At 56.1% G+C, this 11,500-nt stretch overlaps 1 protein-coding gene across 3 annotated transcripts in view; it reads right to left on the reverse strand.

Annotated features, from left to right (window-relative positions):
* Positions 1-8,919, reverse strand: part of whrna (whirlin a) — a 50,324-nt gene extending 41,405 nt beyond the window's left edge. Inside the window, exon 1 of one of the 3 annotated variants that reach the window (XM_088614846.1) lies at positions 6,117-8,919. In XM_088614846.1, coding sequence (XP_088470972.1) covers positions 6,117-6,905 — 789 coding nt within the window. In that variant the 5' untranslated portion in view covers positions 6,906-8,919. The remainder of the gene's footprint in view (positions 1-6,116) is intronic. The other 2 variants (XM_088614845.1, XM_088614844.1) reach the window with 2 other exon arrangements.
* Between the last annotated feature and the right edge of the window lie 2,581 nt (positions 8,920-11,500).

The raw sequence follows: 11,500 nt of genomic DNA on the forward strand, positions 1-11,500 counted from the left end.
AACAAATATGAAAGAAACACACACAGTACGCCGTTGCTATTTTTAAGACTGATGCAAGCAGTTATTTTTAGAACTTGACGAACGAGAAGAGCCGCGGCCGAGGCAGAAGAGTGTGCTGAATCGAGAACTTCTGCGCCAACGAAGAGGGGCGCGAGCCCACTCCCCCCCCCCGGAAAATATCCTTCCGCCACATCTCCCCGACTGGCTTTGATGTGCCCCACGGCTGGAGGCTGGAACGGGCCCGATCAAGGCGCAAATTCCCGCGGCACGGAGCATTTTTTTAACGCGGCACGAATGACCCTTTCCAAGGCCCGAAATCCGGAAGGTTTCAAACTTCATCAGAACAGCAGTAAGGCCATAAACGACTCCTCCACTCCAGTGCACTGGTTAACCCCACAGACCCCCCCCATCCAAACTCAAAACCCCCCCCTGCTGAAACACCCACGCTGGTGGGAGAGAATGTTGAGCATCCTGAATGGAAACCCCACCCGACTGCAGAGAAGACGTGCAAACTCCCCCCTGACAGGCACCGCATGCAGGAGCCAGTTAGCGTGGCCCCACTCCAGTCACGCAGACTCGAAAGGACATCGGCCTTTGAAAATATGCGCAACCTCGCGCAGGGACTTCCATCCACTGTCAAATCCTCATCATCATCACTGTCATCACCACTGGTGTTGAGCTGTAGATGGCTCTTCTGTGGCTGGGTGTTTCAGTGGTGGCATCTGGACAGGCCCCGGCCAAACACAGCTTGTGACGTACTGCTCTCCAAACTGCCCTTCAGCAAGTGCCCCGTTACAGCGGCAGGACAGGACACCCTGGACAGCGCAATCGGAACGGACGCCCACTCTCCCCCCGGCCATCAGCTGCAAGAGAAACAAGCTCCTCCGCAGGAAAGGGGAGCAGTCCGGGAAAGGGCCCCATCGTCCTGAGATCAGGACCACGCTTTTAGCATACCTGAGTGAACTCCATTGGGCTGATTCCTGCTTTGCAAGCCCAGCTGGACTGCAGAGGCGCCTCATGCCGTGTGCAACTGCGGGGGGGTTTTTTTTATGAACGGGAGGACGAAACAATCCTGCTTGTGTGATTTTTCGGGGGGCGACGCCTCTCAGCGACGTTTTAGCTCATACTTGGCCTCCGAGCGAAGTACGGTCAAGCCCCGTGTAACAGCTGGCTTTAACGCGGAACGAATAACCCTGTCCAAGGCTTTAAATCCAGAAGGTGGCACTGCCTTTCATCAGTAATAAATACACTGCATTTATCACTAATAAACATCCACGGGGCTCACGGTTGTTAGCACTCAACACAGTTAATAAAGCACAGCCCTTTATTTTTATTTCACTAGGAATAACAGCACCCAAGAATTAAGCCTTTTGAAAGGTTTATAGTGTTTTAGACACAGTAAATTTGGCTTAACGCGCATTGGCTCAGGGCCAGCCTCCTGGTGCGTGGGGGGGGGGGGGCTGCTTTTCTGAGTCCCCCCCCAGCAGAGAGAGGAGTGACCAAGGGGCAGCTGCAGAGGTGGAGATAGCGGGAGGAGGGATGTCAAAGACTTGGAGAGGGAGAGACGGGGGGATCACGTGCCGTATCGAGAATGTTTTAGGCGAGGAAATGACGGCCAGCGCGATTAGAAGTTACTGACAGCCGTGGTGGACCGGGCCTGGCCACTGTCATCTCTCTTGCGCTTTCATTACAGGCTCTGTCAAGTCGCTTAGCTGAGGCTTTTATCCACAGTGACTTATATTGGCACTCATTTATCCAGCTGGGTATTGTGCTGAAGCAATAGGAGCGAGCAGGCTTCCTCAAGGGTACAACGGCTGTGCCCCACCTGGGATTTGAACCTGCAGCCCTCAAATGATGTCCAGAGCCCCTAACCGCTACGCCACACTGCGGCCTGCTCCGAGACCTCTCTCTCCAGTTCCGAAGCCATATCAGTTTTTTCCTTCTCTTTACACAAAACAACTGTTTTTAAAGTCAACGAGAAAGTTGCAATACGGCAGCACTGTTTTTGCCTCGTGCATCTCGCCGCTCTCCAGAGCGTGATTTGGGAGAAACAAGTATTTATCTCCGGTAAAGATGCCCCCCAGTTCCCTCCTATGGAATTAAACCTTTTTTTTAAAAAAAAAACACACACATCAGCATTTTTCCTATTGAACGGCAGTGAGTCACGCTGCACTGACACAGCCCCTGCAGCAGGGGGAGCCCTGGGGCTTTCTTGTTTTATTTTGCTGGGGAAAACAGACGCGCAGGAGCGGGCAGGCAGCCTGGCCTGTGTGTGTGGCCGAGAGCGCAGTGTCCCGGCTCCAGCGAGGACACCCGCCCGCCAGCCGCAGGGCTGGCCCGGCCCTGCTGGGATAAGAGGCTCTCCTCTTCCCTCGCGAGCTAGCGGGGGCCCGACCGGGAGAGGGCATCTCCGAGGGCCCCCAGCAGGGTGGTCCCTGAGGCCTGCTGGAGCAGCCCGACCACAGAGGAAGGGCAGCTCGCACCTCCTCCCTCATGAGGGGGGCTCAGCAGCCATTGGAGGGAGCAAATGGCTTGACTATTGTTAAACTATTGTTTTCTGACTGAGAACTCCTCATCCCCCCGACCTGCCCCCGCCAGCCCGCGCTCGCCCAGACAGAGGGGAACGGTGCACCCACCAGCCCACCCCAGCCTCCCGTCGCCCCCCCCTCTCCCAGCCCGCCGAGTCTTCCAAGGCAATTAGAGAAATCCGCCCGGTATTAACCGCCGGAGCCAAACACTTAATCCCCCTCCTGAACTTGACAAATGGAAGCAGCAGCCGCCGCCTCCACTGAGGGGAAAATGCTCATTTTCAGCCTTGAAAGAAAAGCAAATATGATTCCGGCATTAAAGGCCAAATTAATAACCGCGAACCTTGGATATCAGGGAAACCAGTCATGGGTCCCCTTCGTTCTTGATGCAAGAACGGCCCAGGATATTTCATTCGTCACACAACACAGCCGTGGCTCTTTACCATATTAAAATGGATAAACCGCCCGTTACACGTCTTCACTGCGCGGTCTAGAACCGTGAAAACGTTCAGGGACGTGTCCGGGGGCCTGCGGTCGGATTGGTGAACACACAGCGTCGCTCTGCGGCTCATCCCACATCGCATCGCCATCCGCAAAAGAAATGTTCTCGTCTGCCGATACCAAGTAACTCTGCCGGCCCCGTGATCCTCTGTCTCCTTTCCCGCCATCCGCGAGCAAACCCGCTGGCCCCCGCAGCCCCCAGCCTACAGGAACACTCCCCCTGGGCTCCCGGTGAACGGTTTCGCCCTCCCGGTGCCGGGAAAGGAGACAGAGGATCACGGGGGCCGGCAGAGTTACTTGGTATCGGCAGACGAGAACATTTCTTTTTAGAGACCAAGGCTGGGGAAAAGAAAAAAGAGAAACCGAAGAGCTGACAACACTTTTAACATAAAACATGAAGCCCCTCTTGGCAGAGCTGGCCCCATGCTTGATCGTAGATCACGGAGGCGGCTGAGCTTATTACTGGAACGGCCACAGTCCTGTGTTCATGCAGATTCCTTAGCACTGTTCATCCAGATCCTAGAATGGTTTCACAAGGAGACATTTCAACACCCCTGAAGGACAGCCCCCACCTGTGGGACACACAGCGCCCCCCCCCTGCGCTGCAGAACAGGGGTAGGGGGAGATCCTTAATGACCCATCATATAGGACTTCTGTTTAACATCTTATTCAAATGAGGGTGCCTCCTACAGCACAGTGTCTCCAGTCACCACATTGAGGAAATTCTGGTTCCGAGGAAAGAGCACCACCTACTGGTCCACAAACACCACCACGTTTAGCAGCAACCTGGTTTTGCTTAGCGGTCCCAGTACTAACCTGGCCGAGCCCTGCTCGACCTCTCAAACCTGACAAGCTCAAGCTACAAGGTGGTAACACTGCTGTTCCAAAGGCTTCTAATGGATTATCAATTAAAAGGTGAACAAACACACACAAACAGGTAGAAATAACACTGTGGCAACCACACACCAGGCAATGATTCTTGGTGATATACTGTACAGGCTCATTCATTGAATTCCACCTGGTCTTGCTCAGGGTTCATTTTAATTGCACCCCCATCCCCTGTCGCTCAAACACAGAAAGGATTTAAGATGATAAATAGATCAATCGAGGGCTCAGGAAAATTAATTAAGTAAATGCCTCTGCTGGAATGGCACCCAGCAGTCAGAGGGAGCTTCAGGGTCACGAGAACAGGACAGGACTGACTCCTCTGACAGTGATCCCATCCCGTATACAGTACCTGAGCTCTCTGTCCATTTGTGCACCTGGTGGCGGCCGCACAAGACCGGGGCCGCTCTTTTACAAAAGAACAGGGGATAAATGCTCAGTAAAAAGCAAAACTACAGACTCCGTCTCAAAGCATAAATCAAGAGCCAAGACCTACAGTGGGAGGAATGAGACTCGACGCTGCCCGTTCGCTGCTGGATGAATTAAGTCTGCGCCTGAAGCTGACACCAAGAGAAATAGGCCAAAGCCTGGATTTCACAGCCAGCGGAGGCCAACACAGTCTTCCCTCCAGCACGACACAGCAAGGGGACGAAAAAACGAGATCGCACAGACTGGGCGCCCCTGTGCCAAGCGAGCAAACGCAGGCCCGTCATTCCTCCTGGGAAAAACTGGAGTCCGCCAACCAGCACTGAACACCTCCTCGCCAGAACGGGCAGCAGGGAGGGCCCACAGCAGCCCGGAGCGACACGGGACGACCACACCGGCGCGTCAGGGCTGCTACACCCCGCTGACAGGAAATCTGGGAGCCCCGGAAACCCCAAACCCCCCAGCTGCTTCTGCCTTGGGATTTTCTCTCATCCGAGCAGGCGGCAGCCAGGCACGCCAATCACAACACCTCCCGGAAAAAAACACAAACCCCACGCCCCTTGGGATTTGGGCACGCCCCACCACGCTCGCCGACGGGAAGTGTCCGAGAGGCTTTCGTTAAAGCGTGGTGCCGTTTCATTCGGAAAACCGCCTCCCGATCCGGCACAAGCATGGCTGCAAGCGAGAGCAGGACATCTGACCCGGTGGGCCCGTTTGGGTGAGTTCGCAGCTCACCGATGAGCTTCAACCACACGGCTGACCCCCCTAATGCAGATTCACACACCTCCTGTTTAAACTGGAGAACGGATGTCAGTGCTTTTCTCAAAGGAATCCTCCTGCTGTTCTTTTGGGAAATTTACTAAACGGTGATTCCTTACACTTGTATAGCGCTTTTCTGGACTCTCCACTCAAAGTGCCGTACTGGTAATGGGGATCCCCTCCACCACCACCAGTGTGCAGCCCCCCACCTGGATGACGCGCCAGTCCGCTCCCCACACACACCAGCTCTCAGTGGGGAGGAGAGCAGAGTGACGAAGCCAGTTCAGAGAGGGGGGTTATTAGGAGGCCATGAGTGGTAAAGGCCATCTTTTGTCCCGTCCAGGCAGCTGCAGCAGTGGTCCAGACGGGTCTTTTTAAGAGACCAAGGTGCCGAGGCCTGTGGGAGCCCTGCAGTACTCATCACAGTGGTGGGAGCCCCTCCCCTAAGCTCCTCCTCAGCCAGCCGGCCCCCCCCTCACAACCAGGGGCTCAGTGCCGGAGAGGGCGGCGCAGGGGCCGCAGACTGCGAACCCCGAGGTCTTCGGGGGGCCAAGAGCAGCACCCCCACCCCTTCCAGTGAGCCCCTCCACCCAGAAACCACCGCTAAGCGCCCAGAGCGGAAAAAACGACACCGATCCTGGTCCAGACTCCTGCTCAAGATCGAATGAGACCCCCCCACAACACTCAATTCCACACAGCCAAAAGGAGGCAGTGGTGAGCGTTGGGCTGGGGTGAGAATTTCGCACCCTCAACCCTCACTGCCTGGGGGTTTCAGTTCCTGCAAGACCCTGAAGCCTTATTTCATGACCCCCCCCGACACCATTTTGCCTCCGAAGGCGATAACACACACACACACACACACACACACACACACACACACACACACACACACACACGCACAAAATCAAAAGTTTCTGTGCTCGCTTGCGGCACGACGGTCCCCAGGGCCAAGCTCTGCAGGCCCAGGCAGACGAAGAGGCGGGCACGGCAGGGAGCGAACGAGCGAGTCTCACCCACCTTCACAGCCTCGGCGTGGGTGACCCTCTCGAACGCCTTGTCGTTGACGCTCAGGATTTGATCGCCGACCCGGAGGCCCTCCCTCTCGGCCAGCGAGCCCGGCTCCACCAGGGACACGTAGATGCCCACGCCGTGCTCCGAGCCGCCCCGGATGCTGAAGCCCAGACCCTCGTGGCTCTTGCTGCGCCTCAGCGACACCTGTCGCAGCTCCCCCGGCGGCTCCTGCGGGGACGCGCGTCCCGGCGGCGGCGGAGGCGGCAGGGCGGGCGCTGTCCCCTCGCTGCTGGTGCTGAAACTGTCCGGCGAGGCGCGCAGCGGCAGCGGCTCCGGCCGGGGGGCGGCGGCGGCGGCGGAGGCGGAGGCGGCGTGGCCGGGGGTCTCCGGGCTGCCGTTGCTCGCCAGCAGCTCGGACCGGAGGTACAGGCCCTCGGAGGTGTACTGGTCGAAGAGCAGCTGGTCCGAGCGGGGGATGACCAGGCGCAGCATGGGCAGCAGCTGCCGCTTGCTGGGCGTGTGGAGGATGACCCTGAGGGTCTGCACCAGGTCGAAGACGTTCCGCTTGGAGTGGTAGACGTTGAGGCAGTGGATGAACTGCTCCCGCTCCGGCTCGCTGAGCAGCAGGTTGAGGGCACGGTGCAGCTTCCGCACGTTGGCCGACAGGGAGCGGCCGCCGCCGGAGCCGGAGCCCACCGAGCTGGCCGAGGAGGAGGTCAGCGACAGGCGCTCCAGATCCGTGCTCATCCTCGGAACCGAGCCGGGTCGGGGCGTTACGAGGACGGAGTGCCACATCGCCGGCGACGGACGGAGCGGAGACCCATCGTGGTGGGGGGGAAAAAGCCGCTTGTTTTGTTTTCCTTCCCGGCTCGCTCGCTCGCTTCCTTCCTTCCTTCCTTTTCGGCGGCCGCACGAATTTAATCCTTCGCCCAGAGGCTGGTAAGCAGGCAGCGCAGCGGTGTCGGGTGAAGACGGACTCCAGCGGAGCCGAAACTCAACACACAGGGTCCCGGCGACGGTGTCTGTGCACGTCCGTCATAAACACAACAAAACAAACATCTCCTCCTGGAAAGCCACCCCCCCGGGGAGAGAAATGCGGAGCACCCGAACAACAACAACAACAACAACAACAAAGTTTCCTTCAGCCCAGGCAACTTGCTCTCTCTCCGAGCGACACCACGAATATCCCCCCACTGGTCGCTCCGCCAAAAACACCGGCCCTTCGAGAAGTGTCTCCCTCCGTCTCCCGCAAGTACCTGCGCCGCACAAGCCGGGGCCGAAGCACGTTTTTGCTCTTGAAATCAGACGGGGACCCGCCGGCTGGGTCACGGGGGGAGCTTCTCCACGGAGCTACCCCGCCGTCACCTCCACCAACCACCCCGGGGCGACGGGCAGAGATCAAGCTGCCGAACTTTTTCTTCCGTAATTTCTGCACAACTCCGGAGGTTGAAAGGAGGAGGGGGGGGGGAGGAGAGAGGAGAAACCGGAGAATCGTTCCCTCCGGAGTCTCAGCCCTGCGGTGTGACACGTCGGAGCAGACGGAGAGAGGAAAAAACAGCGCACACCGTGAACCCGAGTCTGCGGTGCCGAGCTGAGTTCCTTCCCCCCTTAAACAAGACCCGTTTTGTTTTTCCAAATATATATATATATCCACACGACACACACCACGGATGAGGGTCGGTCTTACAGCCTGAATGCAAGGGGACTTATTGGACGTTTGTGCCGGATTTCGCGCCGTCCTGTCCAGCCGGGAAGCTGTTGCTCGCTCCCGCACCGCTCGGCTCTCTCCCGGCTGAGCGCAGCTCCCGGCTCCCGAGTCCTTCTCCCCAACAGGAAATGACGCAGCCCGGCGTGAGTGCGCGTTGCCTAGGGACCGGCGATATACAATGGGAGGCCTACTCACCCCGGAGTTGCGGCCGTCATTGGCGCCGCGGGTTTTGGGGGGTTTAAAAATAAAAGTCCAACATAGTAGACGTAAACAGCCGAGATATTTTAGAGAAAAGTACATTCAACTTGAGTTTTTTTTTAAAAGACCCCCCCCGTCGCATCTGTCTCAGACAAACACGTTAAAACGGTCGTTCTTGTTCGTCAGCGCCGACACTCAAAGCGCCCGTTTCAACACACTTGTGTGTTTGTTGGAGTGTGTGTGTAGGGGGGGAGGCCCGCCCATCACCTCCCACCTTGATTTAAGTTAATTACAACACAGTCGGCTGCCTCGGTCGAGCTCATTGACAGAAGGCGCAATTTATCTGACGATTAGCCCGAAAGTGGCGGCGCCGGCTCGTCCGTTTCTCAGCACAGAGAGGGTAATGTCATGCGTTAGCCTTTGCTAAAATTAGCGTCCTCTCATTTGGAGGTGGCTCAAGTGGAATGTGTTTTATAAGTGGTTATATAACTGATTCACTCTTCGTGTGCATGTACACTTCTCGTCCTGTGCATCCACTCGTCAGGACCACGCCGTTGAGAGACGGAGGTGCGATTTACATGCCTGGGTTTTAAGTAGCGCCTTTGAAAGCCTTCCTCTCCTAAGTGTTTTTCAACCGAACCAGGAGTGTAAGGACTCCAAGACAGGTGTTAATGTCTTAAGAGGCCTTGCACCAGTTTCCCCGTGAGGTTTGGGGTTGTTTTAAAAGCCTTGTGGCGTATGCTCAAGGCTGTAAGTGGAGGAGTTTTTTTTTCTAAATTGCCGTCTAAAATTATGCGCATTTGAAAACCGTGCACGTTTGGTTAATAAAAATCTAGCATGCTGGTGTTCCCCTATGCGCGGCAGGGCTGCGGGACTAATGATGCTTTTTAAAATCTGACGCTCTGGAAAAGCTGAATCACAGATCACGGTGCTGGAGCACCGGTGGAGGTGGGGGGGGGCAGGGGGCTGACCCCCCCCCCCCCCCCCCCATACACCCCAGTTCCGACACGACAGCAAGTCTTTTACGAGCCGGACACCCAGCGCCGCCAGCAGCAGCGAAAATATCGGTTGGCGCAACGAATCCAGATGAGCGTCGCAAGGGATCGGTTTAACAATATTGTGAAAAAAACAACACACGTATCCTTGTAGGAGGGAGGGGTTGAAGTCAAAGTGAGAACGAGAACAGCTTGTTCCCTGCATATAAACAGCGTTTCAAGAAGAGGCAATTAACGGTTTTATCTACCCCCCCAGCACTCCTCCTAATTATTACAGCCGTGCTGTGCTGTGCTGTGCTCTCTCTCGAAACCCACACCGCTCGCTGCGGGCGACTCGCTGTCTCGGCGACCAAGGCCCCACCGAGTCACCGTGCGGGCTTCCTGGCAGGTAGAGACGTCATTATCGCCGCCGTTCCGGACGACAGCCCTCGCCAAATAAACTACGGTATGTTTTTGTTTGTTTGTTTGTTTTTAAAGAACGTATTAGCAGAAGCCACTCAGCAAGCAACGGTCCAAAAGTGACAAAGAAGCGAGGGGGGTCTACACAGATTGAGGTCTCACTGGTTTAGTGGGGGAACGGCTCCTTCATTTCACGTCGCTCACCCGGGTTTCAGACGCCGATACGGCGCCTGACAGTACTTCGCCAGCGTTCAGACTGAGACCCTGTCCAGTTGGCTGGGGGAGGTGGCAGTTTTCCAGACGGTCAGCAGAAGCAGGAGAGCGAGACAGAAGGAAGGGAACGGGCAGAGCATGAGAGAAAATGAATATCATACTTCCCCGTTAAAGGCGCAGGGAAACGCCTTGGGGAGCGGCGAACGGCAATGGTTCAGGCTCAGGCAGTGCTGGCGTGACAGGTCGGGACCGAGGGGCCCTTTCCCCTGCGCGAGGAGAGAAAGGGGGAGAGGTGGAGAGAGAGAGAGAAGGGAGAAGAAGGTTGTCGTCGCATTTTTTCAGCAATTAGAGCGAGGGGCTGAGATGACTCAGCCTCTGAGCCGCTGGCTCCGTGAGTCACAGCGGGCGTCAGCAGGGACTGAAAGAGGCCCGGAGGTCACAGCCTCTTCTTCCCACTTACTGTGCGTCTCAGCCCCCCCCCCCAGGGGTCCTGACTCACCCGTTACCTGACCCTCTCCAGTCCTGGGCACGGGCTTCTGCGCTGCTTATGATGTGGAATAACGCCGTTACCAGGTTGTCAAACGCAAGCGTCAGGAAAAGAAGGTCTTTGCTTTTTGAGACCACCCCCACTGCATTGGCCAATTAAGATCTCCCCCCCTATCGGCTATAAGAACAAAGCAAAGGGCTGTCTCGGCCTCCTGTTGTTTCAACTCCTTGCTGCTCTAATTAATCCAAGGAGTTTAGCTGCTTGTTTCCTACAGGATTCCAGGGAATCTGCTTAAACATCCATTTTCTAACGGCTTTATCCAATCCAGAGTGGTGGGGGAGCCGGAGCCCATCCTGGCAAGCAAAGGTGCCAGGCAGGATACGCCCTGGGAGGGACGCTCACTAATCACACCTGGGCCAGTTTTTCCAGAAGCCAGTTAACCTGCCAGGATGTCTGTGGACTGTGGGAGGAAACCCACTCCACAGGGATCGAACCCGGGGCCCCAGCCTTGCGAGACTGCAACGCTAACCACTGCACCACTCCGCCACTTTCTGCGGCTACGCGTTGTTGTTATCCTAGGTAGTTTATAAGAAACCCGTGTCAATTCTCCTCCGGAGTGCCTAGATCACCGCAACCCCAGCCTCGCCCACACACGAGCACAAGCAGTTTTCTTACCATTTCACACAGAGCATCCCCAAGGAGTCGTTTTCACAGGAACAGTAAAAAGGAGCTGTGCGGGATATCTGGAACCCTCCCTCGGAAGGACGGTCTCCATTTGAAGGCATTTCTCAGGAAGCCTTGCGGCGGTGGGGTTTTTTTTTTTGCTTCCTCCGAGATCTTGATTCCTGGAATGGAGCGAATGATTAAAAACGAATTCCGCCACGCAGCTGTACCGTTTTAATAGATCGTTAAAATTCGACAAGCGGAAAACCATAAACAAGGTTTGACTAAGCGGGTAGTGGCTTCGACTGAGGCTTGAGGTTGGTCACCAAAAGGGGAGGGGAGACAGGAGACGGTTTTCCCCGAGCTGTGGGAAGGGAGACATGAGGCCCAGCCGTTGAGACAGCTTTGCACTGTTATTCCGTGGCATGACTGGCTGAGCCACACAGGAGAAAAGGCCCTTCCACCCAACCCACTTGTTGGTGTGCCACAAGCTAATTAACCTTGTCTACCGGGCTCAAGTCCAGTTGTTCTTAAAGGGTTCCACCCCTACCACTCTGTACGCAAAGATGTGTTCAGACTAAATGCAGTTCTTAATTTCCGTCAGGGTCCTCCAGTCCCTGTGCCACTGCTGAGCCTGGGAAGACAAACTGGGTCTTTCCAGGTGCTGAATGCCTGCTCTCCTTACTTCTTTAAAGCCCAGAAATGAACTACAGGCTTTCTTTTAAGC

The sequence above is a fragment of the Lepisosteus platostomus genome, chromosome 21, assembly GCF_059453375.1.
Source record: "Lepisosteus platostomus isolate fLepPlt1 chromosome 21, fLepPlt1.hap1, whole genome shotgun sequence".
NCBI classification, from domain to species: Eukaryota; Metazoa; Chordata; class Actinopteri; order Semionotiformes; family Lepisosteidae; genus Lepisosteus; species Lepisosteus platostomus.